The 22,532-nt window shown below is 45.1% G+C and overlaps 1 protein-coding gene across 4 annotated transcripts in view; it reads right to left on the bottom strand.

The window, feature by feature from the left end:
* Positions 1-22,532, bottom strand: part of scai (suppressor of cancer cell invasion) — an 82,335-nt gene that overhangs the window by 34,077 nt on the left and 25,726 nt on the right. For all 4 annotated transcript variants that reach the window (XM_061747675.1, XM_061747679.1, XM_061747678.1 and 1 more), the window contains exons 5-9: positions 18,869-18,967; positions 11,774-11,870; positions 8,266-8,364; positions 6,256-6,408; positions 3,142-3,243 (exon numbers count right to left, since the gene is read on the bottom strand). In XM_061747675.1, the coding sequence (XP_061603659.1) occupies positions 3,142-3,243; positions 6,256-6,408; positions 8,266-8,364; positions 11,774-11,870; positions 18,869-18,967 (550 nt within the window). The remainder of the gene's footprint in view (positions 1-3,141; positions 3,244-6,255; positions 6,409-8,265; positions 8,365-11,773; positions 11,871-18,868; positions 18,968-22,532) is intronic.

Raw genomic sequence — 22,532 nt, 5'->3', positions numbered from 1 at the left:
TTATTGTTTAGAATACTATGTCTGGGAAAAACCCTCTTATTATCAAATATTTTGTGTTGCGTCTTATTGCTTAGAACATTATGATTTGTAAATCCCTCCTATTGCAAATAAATGCAGGAGCGAGGGGGGGGGATTGTTTAGAGCGTGTTGAGAGGCTGTGATCTGAACAATCTCCCATACGCCCTCCTCATGAGAAAAAGAAACCAGTGTCTTCATTCCTTTTGTGTCTATTTTTTATAATGTTGGGTAAGATAAATCCAACAATGTGGTTCTGTTGGCTTCATCAAGCCGCGATCTCCAACTCTCACTGGAGGGGGTCGCAGCCGAGTGTGAAGCGGCTGGGATGAGAATCAGCATCTCCAAATCTGAGACCATGGTCCTCAGTCGGAAAAGGGTGGCGTGCCCGCTCCAGGTCGGGGATGAGCTCCTGCCCCAAGTGGGGGAGTTCAAGTATCTTGGAGTCTTCTTCACGAGTGAGGGAAGAATGGAACGAGAGATGGACAGGCGGATCGGTGCAGCATCTGCAGTGATGCAGAGTTTGTATCGGTCCGTTGTGGTGGGTAGGACTAAATGAAACAGTCCCTAAATGGTTCAGGTCCTACTTGGAGGGAAGGAGTTATTTTGTAACCATTGGAAGTGTTCAATCTCATCGAATGGCAATGACCTATGGGGTACCTGAATGGTCATTTCTTGGACCCCTTCTGTTCAGCCTGTATATGCTACCCTTGGGTCAAAATCTTCAGAACTTTAATTTGGACTATCATACCTGTGCAGATGATACAGAGTTATATCTAGCAGTGTCTCCAGATGACTACAGTTTAATTGAGGTGTTGTGTCACTGTCTAAAACAGATAATTAACTCGATGAGCCAAATTTTCTTCAATTAAACCACAATAAAACTGAGATCATTGTTTTTGGCAATAAAGAAAAGAGGATTGCTGTTAGATCTGGATGCCGTCGATCCACCTCGCGAATGTACGCTCCCTACCCAATATGCTTTTATATCAACGAAAAATGGTGCACACACTGCAGCCCGCATTTGGAGTCGCTGTTTTTGAACTGTAAGCCATTCTACTCGCCACTTGAGTTCGCATCATTCATCCTGGCTGGAGTCTACAATCCGCCTCAAGCTAACACGAACGGATAACTAGCAACCCTTTACTGCTCAGTGACTGTTTTTTTTTTTTTGTCAATGTCTTTCTGTCTCCAAAGTGTTCTGTAAATTGACTGTCTGTTGTCGTACTCGAGCGGCTCCAACTAGCGGAGACAAATTCCTTGTGTGTTTTTGGACATACTTGGCAAATAAAGATGATTCTGATTCTGGGTAAATACCTGATGTCACTCTCATTAAAAACCAAAGACCAAGTACGAAACCTTGGTGTTCTGATAGATTCCGAACTGACTTTCAACCGTCATATCAAATCAATGACTAAAACTGCCTTCTACCATCTGAAGAACATATCCAGAGTGAAGGCTTGCATGTGTCAAGCAGACCAGGAGAAGCTCATCCATGCTTTTATCTCAAGTAGACTTGACTATTGTAATGGTCTTCTGACTCCTTTAAAAAGAGCATTAAACAGCTGCAACTCATTCAGAATGCCGCAGCTCGGGTTCTGACCAGAACAAAGAGGTCAGTGCATATTACTCCAATTCTAAAGTCTTTACACTGGCTTCCAGTCAGCTTTAGAACAGATTTTAAAGAAAGAAAAGAGAATGGAATATAAACCCAGGAGGGCTCTGAGATCGACAGACTCAGATCAAATAGCGGCGCACAGAGTCCGAAGCAAACATGGTGAAGCAGCATTTAGCTATTATGCTGCACACAAATGGAAGAAGTTGCCAACAGAAGTGACGTCAGCCCTGAGTGTGAATGTTTTTAATGTCCAGGTTCAAAACTCTTCTTTTTTTCCTCATGCTTTTTAGAGCATTTCCACTTTTACATGATATTTCTGGCATTGTATGCTTTTTTAATTCTACTTTTATTTTTTTTCTTTGTTTTTAAATGCTTTTAATCATGAAAAGCACATTGAGTTACCTTGTGTATGAAATGCGCTCTATAAATAAATTTGCTTTGCTTTGCTTCTGGCTATGATGATGAACATTTCAAGCGTTTGGGTCACCGCTTTAATTGTGTTATAGTTGAATGTCACTGAAATGGGTGGGATTGGTTGTGTGAGCTAATTTACGATTATTTTTTTGGTTTGTTTATTGTCTGTAATATGTATTGTCTTATTCTGTAACTCTGTTTTTTTATGTATGTTCATCTGTTTTGGCACCCCCCTCGAAAATGAGACACTGCATCTCAGGGGCTAACCTTAAATAAAGTCAAATTAAAATGTTGTAAAGTTGTACAGGTTATAGGTGGCGACACGGTGGGCGACTGGTTATAGCGTCAGCCTCACAGTTCTGAGGACCGGGGTTCAATCCCCGGCCCCGCCTGTGTGGAGTTTGCATGTTCCCCCCGTGCCTGCGTGGGTTTTCTCCGGGCGGGCACTCCGCTTTCCCTCCCACATCCCCAAAACATGCATGCTAGGTTCATTGACAACTCTAAATTGCCCGTAGGTGTGAATATGAGTGCGAATGGTCGTTTGTTTGTATGTGCCCTGCGATTGGCTGGCGACCAGTTCAGGGTGGACCCCGCCTCCTGCCCGAAGTCAGCTGGGATAGGCTCCAGCACGCCCGCGACCCGCGTGAGGAGAAGCGGCTCAGAAAATGGATGGATGGATGGATGGATGAGATTATAGGTGACATTGTAGAAAATGTTTTGAAATGATTTACCTTGGTGTCATTTTTTTTTATATCACAAAACCTGACATTTAAACAGGGTTTTTATATCCACAGAAGGAGAGATGCCAGAGGAAATGGGTGTGCAAACCGTGCTTTGCTCATGAGTACCTCGACAACATACTACCATCTCTCCAACAACTTTTTTCAGCTGCAACGGAACTCGAACTGCAGATTGGGTCACCATCTCTGTGTTATTTCTGAGCGTGAATAATATGGACTTTTTGCTGTTCAATGCCAAGGAAAAATGTTTAAAATTTGATCAGAAAAGGTCTCGATAAACAGAGTTGACTCCATCACCATCACGCCATGCCACACCTATTTTACTTTGTTTTGACTTTATTGAGAAAAACTCACCAGAATTCCTTGTTTCGATGTCTGTATAGCAATATTTGCTGGTTCCCTCTCCAATGCTTGAAGCATACGGAACATGTCTATAGTCAATTCACTGAACTTCACCTAAAAAGAGAAACAAAACAACCGTCATAGCCTCATGTATCATTGTATAAAAAGAGATGATTCTAATAATACAGAACTTAGCTTTGACAAATACCGCAATCAATAAGTTTCATACAACAGAATAAGAAACTAATGAAAAGATTTTTTAGAACAGCAGTTACTAGTAAAGAGTAAAAATATGAAATGCATTTTACGTTGCATGAAGTAAGTACAGTATTATAATGACTTACTATTACAACGACAGCCAATAGGAATTGAAGATGGCAGAAAAATGGTAATTTGCACTTTGCTGATTTAAAGGCCGTCAACCAAACTGGAGAAGAACTCCGGTTCTCAAGCACTTTTTGGACTAAATAGGTCAAATGAACGATTCTGTATTGAAACCAAAAAAATGGTGGTTTTCAACTAAACGATCGTGAAAGAGCTACATGACCATAACCACGCACACTTTTATCACAGAACGGGCAAAAGGCGAACCCCGGTGCAGTCGGTGTGTAGCGATTACACCCGGTTGTCAACGGCAACCCCAACAACTGATAAACTTTTACATTCCTGCTTCCTGAACCTCAAGCAGCCGGCTTGTTCTCAGACACAGGAAACGTGGTTTATATCATCTGACACCATAAAACTGATTGCCAGTCTCCGAATGACTGGCACAGCATTGGGGGGGGGGATTATTGATGACTGCTGAAGAATGAAAAATGACAAAACCAACCTTCAGGAATATTCTAAATGCACCCAACTGTGAAATCTAACAAGGAGGCATGCACTGGAATGCAGAGGAATGAAGATTAGCCGAAGTAAGACAGAATATGTGTGCATGAATGAGAGGGGTGGTGGGGGAAGAGTGAGGCTACAGGGAGAAGAGATAGCAAGGGTGGAGGACTTGAAATACTTAATGAGTAATGGTGAGTGTGGTACGGAAGTGAAGAAACGGGTCCAAGCAGGTTGGAACGGGTGGAGGAAGGTGTCAGGTGTGTTATGTGACACAAGAGTCTCTGCTAGGATGAAGGGCAACAGTGGTGAGGCCAGCCATGATGTACGGATTAGAGACAGTGGCACTGAAGAGAGCTGGAGGTGGCGGAAATGAAGATGTTGAGGTTCGCTCTCGGAGTGACCAGGTTGGATGAAATTAGAAATGAGCTCATCAGAGGGACAGCCGAGGTTCGATGTTTTGGAGACAAAGTTAGAGAGAGCAGACTTCGATGGTTTGGACACGTCCAGACCAGGAGAAATAGTGAGTACATTGGTAGAAGGATGATGAGGGTGGAGCTGCCAGGCAAGAGAGCGAGAGGAAGACCCAAGAGAAGGTTGATGGATGTCGTGAGGGAAGACATGATGGCAGTTGGTGTTGGAGAGGAGGATGCAGGAGATAGGCTCTCATGGAAAAGGATGACGCGCTGTGGCGACCCCTAACGGGACGAGCCCAAGGGAAAAGAAGAAGAAGGGTTAATGCTGGCGTACACCGAGCGACGCCGCCGAACCCGACTGAACTATGGTGCAGTGTGTGTGGTTTTGCAACCGTTCCATGAGTGGCCGTTCGGTCGGCTAAAGCTAATAAAACATCAAATGTTGTTTTACACCAATACTAAAGTATATTCATAATGTATAATGTGCGTGGCCGGCACGGCGACCGACCGGTTAGCACATCTGCCTCACAGTTCTGGGGACCCGGGTTCAATCCCCGGCCCCGCCTGTGTGGAGTTTGCATGTTCTCCCTGTGCCTGCGTGGCTTTTCCCCTGGCACTCCGGTTTCCTCCCACATTCCAAAAACATGCGTGGTAGGTTGATTTAGGCCTCTAAATTGCCCATAGGTGTGGATGTGAGTGCGGCTGGTTGTTTGTTTCTATGTGCCCTGCGATTGGCTGGCGACCAGTTCAGGGTGTACCCCGCCTCCCGCCCGATGACAGCTGGGACAGGCTCCAGCAGCCCGCGACCCGAGTGATTATAAGCATTAAAGAAGATGGATGGATGGGTGGATCATGTGCCTGTGGATGAATAAGCGAAGTTTACGACCAGAATGTACGTTCAAATGAATGGCCCCGGCGAGCTTCCTTTCAAATATCCACACTTTCCCTGCAATTCTCACCAACATCCTCTCTTTTTAGCAACCTGCTTCTTCCTTAACTATTAATCTATCTTTTTATGTTTTAAGATATTGGATATACAGCATCAAACGCCGAAACGGGTTCGTCCATTTATACAACTGGTCAATGTGCGGGGGTGCGTCGGCAGCTCTTATTTTTACGCGATGGTCCGGTCCAGTCGACTACGTTGCGCAGTGTTTAAGGGTGCGGCAAGCTTTAGGGTTCATGGCATTTATATTAACGCCACCACACTCAATAAGTCACATACTTTTTTTTTTTTTTACCGTCTGGAAGCAGCCAGTCATAGCGTAAGGGCACATGTCCGTCCTGGAGACAGTAATATTGGAGCAGGGCGTGTCCTGCCAGGAAAATGCGTCGGAATCCTAATAACACGTCAATCTGTGATATGGTACGTTCCGTTTCTGGTTTGCGTCACTTGTAATTTGTTTCAGGTTGTGTTCATTTGTTTCGTGTTTTGTTAATATGTTTTGTGAAATGTAAAAGCGTTTTGGTTTTCGTTCATTTGTTTTCTGAAATGTCAATTTCTTTCTTTGAATTTGTTTTCTGAAATGTAAGTGTCTCACAATTTGTTATACTGTTTTGCACTTCGCAGCCACTGTACATTGCGCCACATTGCCAGTGACTCGGGAATGAAATGTCACACTGAACGACTGAATGTCAAAATAAAAGGAGACAAAAGGAAAATGTGGCTTGGTCAATGAGTCAAATCAGCGAATGACTGTGGGGAAGTTGCATGTATTTACAGTACCTGGAGAAAAAACTCTCAACACGGAAGAGCTAACTTACATTCAAATTTCTTTCCCACCGAGCAATGACTCGTAACTCGAAATACCCGTAGGTTAGGGCACATGTAGGTGAAGGTACAACTAAAATGGAACAATAACCAATGAAATTAGGACTAAACCTGGCTGTTAGAGTTGCCAATGATGAGTGCGTCTGCAAGGACGAGTTGCCCAACCACCATGCCTTGTTCCAAGGGAGGCACACATCCCTCTTGAAGACGATAGCTGATGACAGTGACCGAACTGTTCTCATCAAGGAGTACCACTGGGTCTGCCTGTTTTACAAATGAAGAAAGACAAGCAGTCAGCAAAAAGATCAGCAGCAAAATAAAGGAGTCTGCATGTACACTGCAAAATGTGATTTCTCAGAAAGCACAAAAAAAATAAAATAACCTACGGGAAATTATTCTGATTTTAAGCCGAAAAAGAAAAATAATCATGATGACCAAATTTTGCATTAGAAATGTTTCCTTAAATTAAGGAAAAATACTGTATCAAATGTTTTTCTTAATAAGAAATGAGAGCAAATTTTAAGATATAGTAGCTGATAACAAGCAACATTAACGCTTTGCACAAGGGTTTGCATAAAATCCAGAACAGAAGATGTTTTTCCTTATTTTAAGATTGCACAATTTAGAGAATTATACCATTTAAAGTTTTAATTCAGATTATTTATTTTTTTTGCATCACACAAACAACTAAACGCGAATACCTCTGTTGAATCAAAACTACATGACATAAATGCTTAATGCTTATCAAAGCATTGTCTTCAGTTATCTCTGTGAGACTAGCTTTTATCAATATCAGGTTACTGGGTAATAAATCAATCTTGATTCATGACATCATTACAACCTAAGATCGAGACTTTTTGCTATTAAATGAAACGTGGCTAACATAAAGTAGCTGAGGCAACACCAGCAAATTTTAATTTTATGAGTGTCGAACAGGTCCTGCTGTTATTTTTAAGTCATTATTTCAGTGATTTAGGGGTCTTTACCATCATAGTGCTCCTCCACAATGTTCTAGGTCGCATCAAGATTGCTTTAGGGGTCTTTACCATCATAGTGTTTGGAACAGGTGGGTGCCGTGATTGCTTCCCTGAATTGCTCCGTCATTCACAAGCAAAGATGGGGCGAGGTTCACCTCTTTGTGAACACGTGCGTGAGAAAACAGTCCAACAGTTGAAGGACAATGTTCCTCAAGGTACAATTGCAAGGAATTTAGGGATTTTATCATCTACGGTCCATAATATTATCAAAAGGTTCAGAGAATCTGGAGAAATCACTGCATGTAAGCGGTAAGGCCGAAAACCAGCATTGAATGCCCGTGACCCTCAGGCGGCACCGCATCAAAAACCGACATCAACGTGGAAAGGATATGACCACATGGGCTCAGGAACACTTCAGAAAACCAATGTCAGTAAATACAGTTCAGCGCTGCATCCGGAAGTGCAACTTGAACCTCTACTCTGCAAAGCAAAAGCCATTTATCAACAACACCCAGAAACGCCGCCGGCTTCTCTGGGCCCGAGCTCATCTAAGACGGACTGACGCAAAGTGGAAAAGTGTTCTGTGGTCCGACGAGTCCACATTTCAAATTGTTTTGGGAAATTGTGGACGTTGTGCCAGAGAGGAAAAGAAAAGACGACAACGGAGACCCCGGACTATTGAACAGCTGAAGCTGTACATCAAGCAAGAATAGGAAAGAATTCCACCTACGAAGCTTCAACAATGAGTGTCCTCAGTTCCCAAACGTTTATTGAATGTTGTTCAAAGAAAAGGTGATGGAACACAGTGGCAAACATGAGCCTGTGCCCGCTTTTTGGGAACGTGTTGCAGCCATAAAATTCTAAGTTCAAGATTATTTGTTCAAAACAATAAAGTTGATCAGTTTGAACATGAAATATCTTGTCTTTGTAGTGTATTCAATTAAATATGGTTGAACATGATTTGCAAATCATTGTATTCTGTTTAACACAACTTCCCAACTTCATTGGATATTGCTGCGTGCAAACTATAAATAAACAATTTAATTATTTTTTAACACTCTGCTGCAGTGTGTCTAGCTCAATTTTATAAAGAAACAAAAAACAATGGAACATTTTTTTCAATTTCGTGTGATTAATTTGTTACCTCTACAAAAGATGCCACCTCCTGTAGAACCAGGTTCCATTCCAATTGATCCTCAGTGTTGAATCGTTGTGTATAGTCTTCGATTTCTTCAGATAACTCCTGCATGTTTTGGTAAAAAGGTGAGAAAGGCAAAACCACATTAAAGGGGAAACTAAACCCACAACATTTTATAGCAAGAACACATATGTGCCAGCACTAGTCAAAACACTTTAGTCTGATTCATTTTATGCTCATGGAATAAGAATTAAGCAGAATAATTAATCAACATAAGGGGGGGGGGGCTGGAGTAGGGGCTCAAAAGGGTTGTGGAATGTCACCTATCTGCCAGGGAAGGAGCCCGAGCTGGTGTGTGAGGTCGAAAAGTTCCGACTAGATATAGTCGGACTCGCCTCCACTCACAGCTTGGGCTATGGTACCAGTCCTCTCGAGAGGGGTTGGACTCTCTTCCACTCTGGACTTGCCCACGGTGAGAGGCGCCGAGCAGGTGTGGGTATACTTATTGCTCCCCGGCTCGGCGCCTGTACGTTGGGTTTCACCCCGGTGGACGAGAGGGTAGCCTCCCTCCGCCTTCGGGTGGGGGGACGGGTCCTGACACCAAACACCAGTTCAGAGTACCCACCCTTTTTAGGAGTCCTTGGAGGGGGTGTTGGAGAGCTCTCCCGCTGGGGACTCCATCGTTCTGCAGGGGGACTTCAATGCTCACGTGGCCAATGACAGTGAGACCTGGAAGGGCGTGATTGGGAGTAACGGCCCCCCCGATCAGAACCACAGTGGTGTTCTGTTGTTGGACTTCTGTGCTCGTCACGGATTGTCCATAACGAACACCATGTTCAAGCATAAGGGTGTCCACACGTGCACTTGGCACCAGGACACCCTAGGTCGCAGTTCGATGATCGACTTTGTGGTCGTCTCATCGGACTTGCGGCCGCATGTCCTGGACAATCGGGTGAAGAGAGGGGCGGAGCTGTCAACTGATCACCACCTGGTGGTGAGTTGGCTCCGATGGTGGGGGAAGATGCCGGTCCGACATGGCAGGCCCAAACGTATTGTGAGGGTCTGCTGGGAACGTCTGGCGGAATCCCCTGTCAGAAGGAGTTTCAACTCCCACCTCCGACAGAACTTTGCTCACGTTCCAGGGGAGGCGGGGGACATCGAGTCCGAGTGGACCGTGTTCCGCCCCTCCATTGCTGAGGCGGTCAACCGGAGCTGTGGCCGTAAGGTGGTCGTGCCTGTCGTGGCGGCAATCCCCGAACTTGTTGGTGGACACCAATGGTGAGGGATGCCGTCAAGCTGAAGAAGGAGTCCTATCGGGCCTTTTTGGCCTGTGGGACTCCTGAGGCAGCTGATGGGTACCGGCTGGCAAAACGGAATGCAGCTTTGGTGGTCGCTGAAGCAAAAACTCAGGCATGGAGTTTGGTGAGGCCATGGAGAAAGACTTCCGGACGGCTTCGAGGAAATTCTGGTCCACCATCCAACGTCTCAGGAGGGGAAAGCAGTGCACCATCAACACTGTGTATAGTCGGGATGGGGCGCTGCTGACCTCGACTCGGGACGTTGTGAGCAGGTGGGGTGAATACTTCGAAGACCTCCTCAATTCCACCGACACGCCTTCCCATGAGGGAGAAGAGTCTGGGTTCTCTGAGGCGGGTTCTCCCAGGGGTGGATGAGATTCGCCCGGAGTTCCTCAAGGCTCTGGATGTTGTAGGGCTGTCCTGGTTGACACGCCTCTGCAACATCGCGTGGACATCGGGGACAGTGCCTCTGGATTGGCAGACTGGGATGGTGGATCCTCTTTTTAAGAAAGGGGATGGGAGGGTGTGTTCCAACTACAGGGGGATCACACTCCTCAGCCTCCCTGGTAAGGTCTATTCAGGGGTGCTGGAGAGGAGGGTCCGTCGTGAAGTCGAATCTCAGATTCTGGAGGAGCAGTGTGGTTTTCGTCCTGGCCGTGGAACAGTGGACCAGCTCTATACCATTGGCAGGGTCCTCGAGGGTGCATGGGAGTTCGCCCAACCAGTCTACATGTGTTTTGTGGACTTGGAGAAGGCGTGCGACTGTGTCCCTCAGGGAGCCCTGTGGGGGATACTTCGTAAGTATGGTGTACCGAACCCCCTTATATGGGCTGTACAACTAGTGTCAGAGTTAGTTTCCGGTGAGAGTGGGACTCTGCCAAGGCTGCCCCTTGTCATTGATTCTGTTCATAACTTTTATGGACAGAATTTCTAGACACAGCCGAGGCGTAGAGGGTGTCCAGTTTGGTGGCCTCATTTCTGCTATTTGCAGATGATGTGGTTCTGTTGGCTCCATAAAGCCGTGATAAAGTCTCACTAAGCGTTTCGCAGCAGTGTGTGAAGGGGTTGGGCTGAATATCAGCACCTCCAAATCTGAGACCATGGTCCTCAGTTGGAAAAGGGTGGAGTGCCCACTCCAAGTTGGGGATGAGATCCTGTCCCAAGTGGAGGAGTTCAAGTATCTTGGGGTCTTGTTCACTAGTGAGGGAAGAATGGAATTGGAGATCGACAGGCAGATCGGTGCAGCATCTGCAGTGATGAGGCCTTTGTATCGGTCTGTTGTGAAGAAGGAGCTAAGCCGAAAGGCGAAGCTCTCAATTTACTGGTCGATCTATGCTCCTACCCTCACCTATGGTCACGAGCCCTGGGTCCAAGATTCCGGATACAAGTGGCCGAAATGTGTTTCCTCTGCAGGGTGTCCAGGGTCCCTCTTAGAGAACGGGTGAGAAGCTCGGTCATCTGGGAGGGGCACAGAGTAAAACCACTGCTCCTCCGCATTGAGGGGACCCACGTGAGGTGGCTCGGGCATCTGATTAGGATGCCTCCTGGACGCCTCCCTGGTGAGGTGTTACGGCACATTCCGCCGGAAGGAGACCCCAGGGATGCCTCAGGGTCCCCCCGGAGGAACTGGATGAAGTGGCTGGGTCGAGGGAAGTCTGGGCTTCTCTGCTAAAGCTACTGCCCTTGCGACCCGACCTCGGATAAGCGTAAGAAAATGGATGGATATAATTTCTCATTATTATTTATTTTAATTATCTATATTTTGTATTCATTCTTTTCTTCTCTCTCCCCAACAACTGTAATACCTTCCAGTGTTTGTGCTCACCTAGCACAACATTTTCTCACCACCCCCAGTCCTTTGTTTTGTATATCCTTTGAGCTTTTCGTTTTCCGTTTGCTTCGTAATTGGCTTTTTTAAAGTTTTCTTAGTTCCCCCCCCGCCAATTTTTGTAATTGCCTAACTGGCTCATACCATAAAAAATAGGTTTTAGTGTCCAAAGTATTTCAAAACCTCTAAAGCTATTAGCTAATACAACTTTGCCTGTTGACAAAATATGAGAGACAGAGACCGAAAAAGAGACAGAGAGAGAGAGAGTGCGAGAGAGAGAGCGAGAGAGAGAGAGGGAATAATTCGATCAGTACTCCGTGGAACAATTACTAATTACTTGTACTATTAGGTACAAACCAGTCAGGATGTTTTCTTATGCTTTTCGTACCTTCACCAAAACCTTGACCAGGTCCATCTTGTTCAGCAGTAAACAGACAACTATGTATCGGGCATAGTATCGAAGTTTCTTCACAACTAATTCTGGCCTAAGAGAAGAGAAGACCATGAGAGGTTAGGCATACGATACATTTCAAGGAATACATGGTGAATTGTTTTTTTAGAATCCTTTACATTTATAATTATATAAGTCTGATGCCTTCAAAAAGCTAGTTGTATTTTTCCCATATTACAAAGAACAGATCACAAAAGAAATTATGATGGATATACATTTAGCAATTAGCTTAACATTTCTCTGATCGTCTATATTTTGACAGTTGGGTGTAAAAATCACTAATTTACTAATTCACTAACACTCCACACAGGCTACAATTAGTCGAAGGGGAACGGTGCAGGAGTTGAATTCTAGTGGAACCCCTTGTTATGAACGACCTGGTTTACAAACAATTTGGGATACGCACAAAATATTCGTACTACCTTGGTTTGATTTGCGAACAGTCTTCTTGGCATGGATGAGCGAAAGGATCTGTGTTGCGCTTTTCGTGTTATGTAACCATCTTTGGGTCTAAGTGTAATGCATTGCAATCAGTGTAGTATCTGTGTTTTTTGCTCTAAATTATACCTCAGAACTGCTCTTAAAGGTTGCTGTTGGATGTAAATGCCAAAAATAAACAAACTAGTGTGGCGAAATGGGATTGCTTTGGAAGGCAAGACCAGGAAGAAGAGGAGAATGCACTCCCTGGGCACAAGCCAATTAAAGCAAAACAGGGCAAATTTATTTAAGTAGCGCCTTTCATACTCAAGGTACCTCAATGTGCTTTACATGATTAAAAGCATTTAAAACAAAGAAAAAAAACAGCTTATAAACATTTAAAACAAAGAGAAAAATTAAAACAAAACAGCGTACAGTGCAAGAAATATTTAAAAGTGGAAATATTCTAACGTGGACTTAAAAACATTCCCACTTGGGGCTGACGTCACTTCTGTTGGCATTCTTATTCCAGTTGTGTGCAGCATAACAGCTAAATGGTGCTGCATCATGTTTGCTTTGGACTCTGTGCTCCACTATTTGATCTGAGTCGGTAGATAACAAGAGCTCGACTGGGCTGGTTCTGTCGTGGTTTAATTGAAGAAAGTTTTTTCTCTATTTTGGACAGTGACACACCACCTCAATTGAACTGTCGTCATCTGGAGACACTGCTAGATATAACCGTGTGTCATCTGCATAGCTATGATAGTCAACATTAAGGTCCTGAAGAAGTTGAAGTTAGCATATACAGGCTGACCAGGAGGGGTCCAAAAACTGACCCTTGAGGGACCCCATAGGTCGTTGCCATTTGATGAGATTTAACACTTCCAATGGTTACAAAATAACTCCTTTCCTCCAGGTAAGACGTGAACCATTTAAGGACTGTTCCATTAACTCCTACCCACGTTTCCAGTCTGTTCAGAACTATGTTATGATCTACCGTATCAAAAGCCGCACTGAGATCCAACAAGACCAGAATTGACAGTATTCAACCTTATATCATTTAGCACTTTGATAAGCTGATTCTGTACTGTGATGAGTTCAGAAACCTGATTGAAATTTGTCAAAAAGTCCATTTAAGTTCAAGAAATTGCTGAGTTGATTCAAAATATGTTTCTCAACAAACTTGGCTATGAAAGGGAGATTTGCTTGCTAACATGGAAGTGGCCAGTGTTCTATTTTTTAGAGGCTTAATGGCAGCTACTTTAAGAGCTTTAGGAAACTCACCTGACTGAAGTGAGCAATTGATTATTTGCTGTAAATCAGCTAGCAAAGACTTTGCAATAGTTTTGAAAAAGTCAGATGGTAATGAGTCAAGCCAGCTCGTTGATGGTTTCAGCTGCTGAACAGTTTTCTCTGCAGTGTCATGGTTCACTGTATCACATTCACACATGGTAATAGAGTTTTTCCTGGATGGCTTCAGCGGTAGTACAACTTTAGCATTTTGCTGATTTGTGCTATTCAACCTGATGGATTGTATTTTTTCATTAAAATCCATCCATCCATTTTCTTCCGCTTATCCGAGGTCGGGTCGCGGAGGCAATGGCTTCAGCAGGGAAGCCCAGACTTCCCTCTACACAGCCACTTCCTCCAGCTCTTCCGAGGGGATCCCGAGGCGTTCCCAGGCAAGCCGAGAAACGTAGTCTCTCCAGCGTATCCTGGGTCCTTCCCGGGGTCTCCTCCCGGTGGGACGTGCCCGGAACACCTCACCAGGGAGGCGTCCTGGAGGCATCCTAAACAGATGCCCGAGGCACCTCATCTGGCTCCTCTGAATGCGGAGGAGCAGCGGCTCGACTCTGAGCCCCTCCTGAATGACCGAGGTTCTCACCTCTATCTAAGGGAGACCCCTGACACCCTTCGGAGGAAACTCATTTCGGCCGCTTGTATCCGGAACCTTGTTCTTCGGTCACGACCCACAGCTCGTGACCATAGGTGAGGGTAGGAGCGTAGATCGACCGATAAATAGGTAGCTTCACCTTTCGGCTTAGCTCCTTCTTCACCACAACGGACCGATACAAAGTCCGCATCACTGCAGACGCTGCACCGATCCGCTTGTCGATCGTGCGTTCCATTCTTTCCTCACTCATGCACAAGACCCCAAGATATTTGAACTCCTCCACTTGGGGATCTCATCTCCGACCTGGAGAGGGCACTCCATCCTTTTCCGACTAAGGACCATGGTCTCAGATTTAGAGGTGCTGCTTCTCATCTCAGCCGCTTCACACTCGGGGGTTCACTAAAATAACAATCAAATTCATTGCATTTTTCTGCTGTTCGGAGTTCTGGAGCTATCTGAGTCGGGGGGTTGTGAGCTTGTCAACCACAGCAAACAGAGTGTGAGTATTGCTGAGGTTCTTACTGATAATTTCAGAAATGTTTTGCTTTCTAACCCTGACCAACTCTTGGTTAAAATTACAAAGTCTGTACAGGTCATAGACAATTTGGAGTTTAAAAGTCTCTTCACCTATGTTCTCTGCTTTCCTACACTTTGATTTAGAGGTCTTTACCATCATTGTGCTAATGTGCTCTAGATGGCGTCAAGATTGTCTTAGTAAGAGCGAGGGCATTCATGAATTTTGAGATTTTCGAGGTGAATTCATCCCAAAGTTCATCAACTGTCTCAGCATTCACAATTTTTGACACAGCTATGGTCTCCACAGGTGGTATTCCTATGTACATTTTCTTAATAGACATAAAGGTTGTCTGAACTTTCGGGAGAATCTGTAATTCAAAGAACACAAAAATGGTCAGAAATAGCCGTGTCCTAAATGAAATAAATATGTTGAGAGAAGTCAAATGTGTCCAGTATAGCAGAGAGTTCTTTGGATTTTTTTTCCATGTTATTGTCAACATGAATGTTAAACAAACAAGACAAAATAGTCAGAATCAGAATCCTCTTTATTTGCCAAGTATGTCCCAAAAACACACAAGGAATTTGTCTCCGGTCGTTGGAGCCGCTCGAGTACGACAACAGACAATCAATTGACAGAAAACACTTTGGAGACAGAAAGACATTGACACCAAAAAAAAAAAAAAAAAAAAAACAGTCACTGACCAATAAAGGTTTGCTGTAATGCCGGTACATTATTTTTTATTTTATTTTATTTATTGTTTTGACAATTGTGCAAAAAGATGCTGATATTGAATAGAGCGAGCCGCCCAGAAATACCCGGAGACAATGGTTTGATAGGTTCACATTTTATCCTCACTAAGCTTGTAGTTCTACTTTCTTTGTGCCATATTTCTTAGACCAACTTTCTGTCCCTTGTAATTACAGGTTTGAAAAACACCTGATCTCCATAGGAGTCTGACTTATTGTGGAGAAGAATGTTGTTTGTATCTGATTTTCAGCCGCGACCTCGCACATATTTTTTCATTGGTGGAGGAGTGGTCCTTCGCATCTTAGTGGACGTTGGTTTCAGGCGAAGGAGATGGAAGGAAGATCTTGGCGTGGTGTGCTACATGATAGTGAGTATTGCGTTGGGCTTTGCTCCAATGGGGCAGGGAGGGTGTGGGAGATTCCAAGTCCTGCCACCTCTCATTCTCATTCCTCATTCGTTCCTCCGATTGTTTAGGTGATGCTGGTGGGTGACTCCATCTGCGCCTCGTATCGTCTTCTCTCTTGCTCCTCTGATTGTTTTGGTACAAATAGAGACCCCTTCTGCGCTTTTTGTCCGTCAGCCGCGTCAACAAGGCCCATGTTTTCCTTTCGTGCCGCTGAATGACGTACACAGTAAAAAAAAATGTTGGCAGCCAATAATTTAAACCCTGTTTATTGAGACAGAAACCGTCAACTTTGTAAAGATGTCTGCGCTCCCAAAAAATGCAGAAGTTGTCAATGAAGCACACGGAGACCGCAGTACACAGTTCTTTGAGACAATTATTTAATTATTGACTGAGCCTGCTTAAAGGTTCATCTTCAGATCGTACCATTGGGAGAGGTCCACTTATGAAAACCTTAGCATCCAAACATTGCACTTTTGTTAGGAGATCAATGAAATCTCACTTCAGAACCTCTGATTGCTGCTTGACAACATCCAGGCCCCTGTGTGCATTTTACAGATTTCACAGTTGGGTACTCATTAGTGATTTTTTTTTTTTTTAGCGATATAAGACACGATATCATTGGTAAAACACACTACTTTGGTGTTCTTCTCGCTGCAAAAACGTTTCACATCCTTGACAGTTCCATCACCAGCTATTAACGTTGGGTGTGCCATTTTTCTTGCATGTTTTAGTTTCATACCTTTCAGTGGTGGCGGGGGATGAGCATTCGTGGCCAGGGTCTTGTAAAAGTGGCTCAAATCTATTTGCAAGTCTGATACCAATGTTTTGCATTGACTTGTTCTGTCCTCCCTTTTAGATGATGTTCTATTTGTTTAGGCTTTGCTCCCAGTAAATTCCAGGGAAAACTGCTGGATGATCCATTACAGTTTCCACAGTCCACATCAGTCCTCTTTGTGGAGCTAAGTGGCTGTCTGTTAGCACGCTTATCCTCACCATTTTGAGATATCGGTAGAGTGGTTTCATTCCCCGACTGTTTACATTTACTTCAAGACGGTGGATTTTCGTTTCCAGGAGCGCCATCTTTTGTAGCAGTTTGTGATATTCTTCAGTATAAAAGGGAGGCATCTTGTTGCTGGTCTGGTTGCTAATAGCAGACTTGTGCTAATTAGCAGGCCACGTATACAGTACAGCATATGAATGTAAACACTTGATGGACAGTGATAGAAGTACATGGTAAGATCTGATTGAAGGTGTCTTTTTCACCAAAACGTGTGGAGAAAATGCACAGAAACTACTAAAGCCTATTGAGAAGGACTGAGCCAGCAAGAAAAAGAGTTTTTTTCAGTTCTCTTGCTTTCGCCTCTTTGCCCCACCTATGCCGTGCAATACCGTGAGCTTTCCCACAATATTGTGATAATTATCGATGAATAGAGATTAATAACATGATAAAACAGAATCCTGAAATATCGATACATTTGCATCTCTAATATGCAGGCATTTATTGAAAAGTATCACCCTAATAAAACTGTGGCCCTCAGAGCAATTCTTCTTTTAAAGGGGAATTCCCCCCCCAAAAAATAATATTAATAATAAAAGCAACAATACATTGTATGTGCCAGCACTCATCAAAACATGGTACTCAGATTAATATTGGGTTCTTGGAATAAGAATTAAACAGGATAATTTATGAACATAAGGGCGGTGAACATGTTGGGCGAAAACATTATCGGCGGTGACGAAGAAGTGACAGTCGAGGGCTGCCTATGCTCAATCGAACTGTCAGCTGACAGACTGCATAGGACGATGGATTTTGCAGGTGCTATACCTTTTGTCCCCAAGTTGTCCGTTTTATTTACGCATTATTACCCAATTTAAAGTGGGGAAAATAGATTGAGAACAAATCTATTCATGCTCAGGGAAACTCCACTGTCTGAGAAGTGATGTAAAACTATGCCTCTTCCCTTACTCTGCTTGCTGTCGGGCAGTGTGCCTCACGATTGAAATTCTGGATTTTTTTTTTAAGACAAGTAATTAGGTTACATATATTTGAGTAAGTCTGTTTTGTTATAAATGGATTGCTGTAATGTATTCTTTCTAATACCTACAACAATGTGATTTATACTTTTCTGTGATGCCCTTGTAAAGGGAAATAGGGGCGTGGTTTATGCAGATCGGAGGCTGCGGGCCCGAGCCCAGCATTTGGAATGAATTCTGATTCATTAGCATACGCACAGTGGTACGAAGAAAACTGGCCGGTACACACCACTATGTACATGTCATGAATCTGACGGCAAATTTGCGTATATGGTCAACTTCAGCGCAGAACAAGAAAGGTTCTACGCATTTATGAGTGAATGAGGCCCAATGGTTTGTAAATTGCATTTGTATTCATTTCAATGGGAAACATTTTCTTGGGTTTACTTACGTTTCGTTCATGCAACAAATTACTAATTCGTAACACGAGGTTCCACTGTACTTGGGATCAACTGTTCAGAGTAATGGGGAGTGCGGACGAGAGGCAACAAGAGTGCAGGCAGGCTGGAGCAGGTTGAGGAAAGTGTAAAGGGGGATCAGTGACGGAAGAGTACCAGCTGAAGCGAAAGGAAAGATTTGTAGGACAGGAGCGCAAACAGCCATATTGTAGGTTTTGGAGATGGTAGCAATAACCAGAAGTCAGTAGACAGAGCTGGAGGTGGTAAAGGTTCTCTTTGGGAGTGACTAGGGTGGACAGGATCAGGAATTAGCTCATCAGAAGGACAGCACTGAGTGGAAGGTTTGGAGGAGGGACGCTGAATACATCAGCAGAAGGATGCTGAAAATGGAGCCACCAGGTTAGGAGGTAAAGAAGAAGGCCAAAGGGGAGAATTATGCATGTGATGAGGGAAAACTTGCAGCTGGCTAGCATTTGATCGGCAAATGCAGAGAACAGGGCAGAGATGCTAGAGCATGATGCGCTAAAAATAAGATGAAGGGGGGGAAAAGAACACTGGGATACAATACTGTTTGTTATGTAAGGAGGTAATTAATTTCATCTTATTTTTTTCAACAAACCTGTCCTCTCTGTTGACCTGATAGTAGTAAGACCGCTGTCGGATGGCTGAGTAGAAAGAAAATGCCTCATTCAGGTAACTTGTTTCAGATGTACGCAGGCTGTCAAAAGTTGGGGAAAAAATAGAATTGTGAGAAAAAAATTAAAGCATAGTGCACTACTGACAAAACATTCGGTTTTTTATAATTTTGCATTTAGATGCACCACCACAGTGGATTTGAAGTAAAGTAATACCAACCCAAAGCCACATTATTATCCATCCATTTTCTACACCGCTTAACCGCACGAGTCACGGGTATGCTGGAGCCTATCCCAGCTAACTGCGGGCAGGAGGCGGGGTATACCCTGAACTGGTTGCCAGCCAATCGCAGGACACATACAGCGGCTGAAATAAGTATTTAACACGTCACTATTTTTCTCACTACAACCCAACAACCCAAGTAACCCATACGTACAAAGAAAGTACAACAAATAAGCTCAGAAATTCAGTTGTGTGTAATAATGTGAAATGACACAGGGAAAAAGTATTGAACACCCCAACTGGTATTTATTTCATACTTTGTACAAAAGTCTTTGTTTGCAATGACAGCTTCAAGACACCTCCTGTATGGAGAAACTAGTTGCATGCATTGTTCTGGTGTGATTTTGGCCCATTCTTCCACACAAGCAGTCTTCAAATCTTGAATTTTCCGTGGGCTTCTTTTATGGACCTTGAGTTTCAGTTCTTTCCATAGATTTTCGATTGGATTCAAGTCAGGTGATTGGCTGGGCCATTCTTGCAGCTTTATTTTTTTTCTTTGAAACCAATTGAGATTTTCCTTGGGAGTATGTTTTGGATCATTATCCTGCTGAAATGTCCGCCCACATTTCATTTTCATCATCCTCGTAGAAGGCAGCAGATTTTTGTCAAGAATGTCTTGGTACTGATTCGTCCTTCCTTCAATAATGGGTATGGTGTTTTTAGGGTGATGTGCAGTGGCCATTTCCACTCCAAACGTGCTGTGCATTATGGCATCAAAAGAGTTCACTTTTGCTCTCATCAGACCAGATTATATTCTCCAAGTATTTAACTGGCTTGTCCAAATGTTGTTCAGCAAACTTTAAACGAGCTTTGACGTTTTTTTTTGTTTTTTTTTCCCCCAGCAATGGGGTCTTCTGTGGTGCGCGTGCATATAGGCCATGGCGGCGGAGTGCATTGCTCAGTTTTCCTTGTGACAACAGTACAATTCCAGGTCTTTTTTAAACTCTCCACAGGTGGTCCTTGCCTCTTGGGCAATTCTTATGATTCTTCTTTGCACTCCTCTGCCACAAATCGTCCAAGGAGCACCTGATCGAGGCAAATCTATGGTGGTATAATTGGCTTCCCACTTACGTTTTATGCCCACAACCGTCCATCCATCCATTTTCTAACGCTTATTCGAGATCGGGTCGCTTTAGCAGGGGCGCCCAGACTTCCCTCTCCCCAGCCACTTCCTCCAGCTCTTCCGGGTGGGGGGGGGGGGGGGGGGGGGGATTCCGAGGCGTTCACAGGCAAGCTGAGAGACGTAGTCTCTCCAGCATGTCCTGGGTCGTCCCCGGGGTCCAGTGAGAGTTGGAGATCACGGCTTGATGAAGCCAACAGAACCACATCATCTGCAAAAAGCAGAGATGCAAAACTGAGGCCACCAAACCGGACCCCTAGAAGCATCAGCTGCGCCTAGAAATTATGTCCAAAAAAGTTATGAACATAATCGGTGACAAAGGGCAGCCTTGGCGGAGTCCAACCCTCACCGGAAACGAGTCCGACTTACTGCCGGCAATGCGGACCAAACTCTGACACCGGTCGTACAGGGAGCAAACAGCCCGTATCAAGGGGTTCTGTACCCTATACTCCTGAAGCACCCCACACAGGAATCCCTGAGGAACACGGTCAAAGGCCTTCTCCAAGTCCACAAAACACATGTAGACTGGTTGGGGCGAACTCCCATTTACCCTCGAGGACCCTGCCGAGGGTGTAGAGCTGGTAATACCTACGAGTATTCAATCAACCTACCACACGTTTTTGGGATGTGGGAAGAAACCGGAGTACCCGGAGAAAACACATGCAGGTACTGACAGAATATGTAAACTCCACACAGGCGAGGCTGGATTTGAACCCGGGTCCTCAGAACTGTGAGGGGGTTATTGAATGGTTAGCACGTCTGCCTCACAGTGTTGAGAACCCAGGTTCAAATTTAGAAAATGTGGAGTTCTCCCCTGTGCCTGCGTGGGTTTTCTCCAGGCACTCCGGTTTCCTCCCAGATTCCATAAACATATACATATATATATACACACACACACACACCTCCTTGTGCCGTCACCTTATCATGGTGGAGGGGTTTGTGTGATCCTCGGAGCTAAGTTGTCTGGGGCTATATGCCTCTGGCAGGGTCACCCATGGCAAACAGGTCCGAGGTGAGTGACCAGACAAAGCACGGCTCAAATGAACCCTTATGACGACTAACATAAATGGACATCAGATCCCTTGCCCGGAAGTGGGTCACCGGGTCCAGGCTGGTGTTTGGTGGCAGGGTGTGTATCCATTGGGCCCGGCCGGGCACAGCCGAAAGGGTAACGTGGGTACCCCTTCCCATGGGCTCACCACCTGTGGGAGGAGCCATAGAGGTTGGGTGTAGTGTGAGCTGGGTGGTGGCCGAAGACAAGGACCTTAGCAGTCCGATCCCCAACAACAGAATCAGGCTCTTGGGACGTGGAACCTTACCTCTGTGGCAGCGAAGAAGCCCAAGCTGGTGTGTGAGGTTGAGAAGTTCCGCCTCGAAATAGTCGGGCTCGCCTCCACACACAGCTTGGTCTCTGATACCAGTCATCTTGAGAGGGGTTGGACTCTCTTCCACTCTGGAGTTGCCCATGGTGAGAGGCGCCGAGCAGGTGTGGGTATACTTATTGCCCTCCAGCTTGGCGCCTGTACATTGGGGTTCAACCCGGTGGATAAGAGGGTAGCCTCCCTCTGCCTTCGGAGGCTACCTGCACCAAACAGCAGTTCAGAGTACCCACCATTTTTGGAGTCCTTGGAGTGGATGCTGGAGAGCGCTCCCGCTGGGGACTCCATCGTTCTGCCGGGGGACTGGGCAATGACAGTAAGACCCGGAAGGGCGTGATTGGGGGACCCCAACCGATCAGAACCCATATCAGTTCATATGTGCACTTGGCACCAGGACACCATAGACCGCAGTTCGATGATCGACTTTGTGGTCGTGTCATAGGCCTTGCAGGATGTCTTAGACACTCGGGTGAAGAGTTGGGCGGAGCTGTCAACTGATCACCGCCTGGTGGTGTGCTGGCTCCGATGGTGGGAGAAGATGCCGTTCCGACTTGGCAGGCCCAAAAGTATTGTGAGGGTCTGCTGGGAACGTGTGGCAAAATCCCCTGTCAGAAGGAGTTTCAACTCCCACCACCGACAGAACTTCGCTCACGTTGCGGGGGAGGTGGGGGACATTGAGTCAGAGTGGACCATGTTTCGCGCCTCCATTGCTGAGCCGGTCGACCGAAGCTGAAGAAGTCCTATCGGGGATTTTTGGCCTGTGGGACTCTTGATGGGTACCGGTTGGCCAAGCAGAATGCAGCTTTGGTGGTCTGTAAGGCAAAACCTTGGGCATGGGAGGAGTTCGGTGAGGCCATAGAGAATGA

The sequence above is a fragment of the Phyllopteryx taeniolatus genome, chromosome 15, assembly GCF_024500385.1.
Source record: "Phyllopteryx taeniolatus isolate TA_2022b chromosome 15, UOR_Ptae_1.2, whole genome shotgun sequence".
NCBI lineage: Eukaryota > Metazoa > Chordata > Actinopteri > Syngnathiformes > Syngnathidae > Phyllopteryx > Phyllopteryx taeniolatus.
This window is presented reverse-complemented; position numbering and strand designations above follow the sequence as displayed.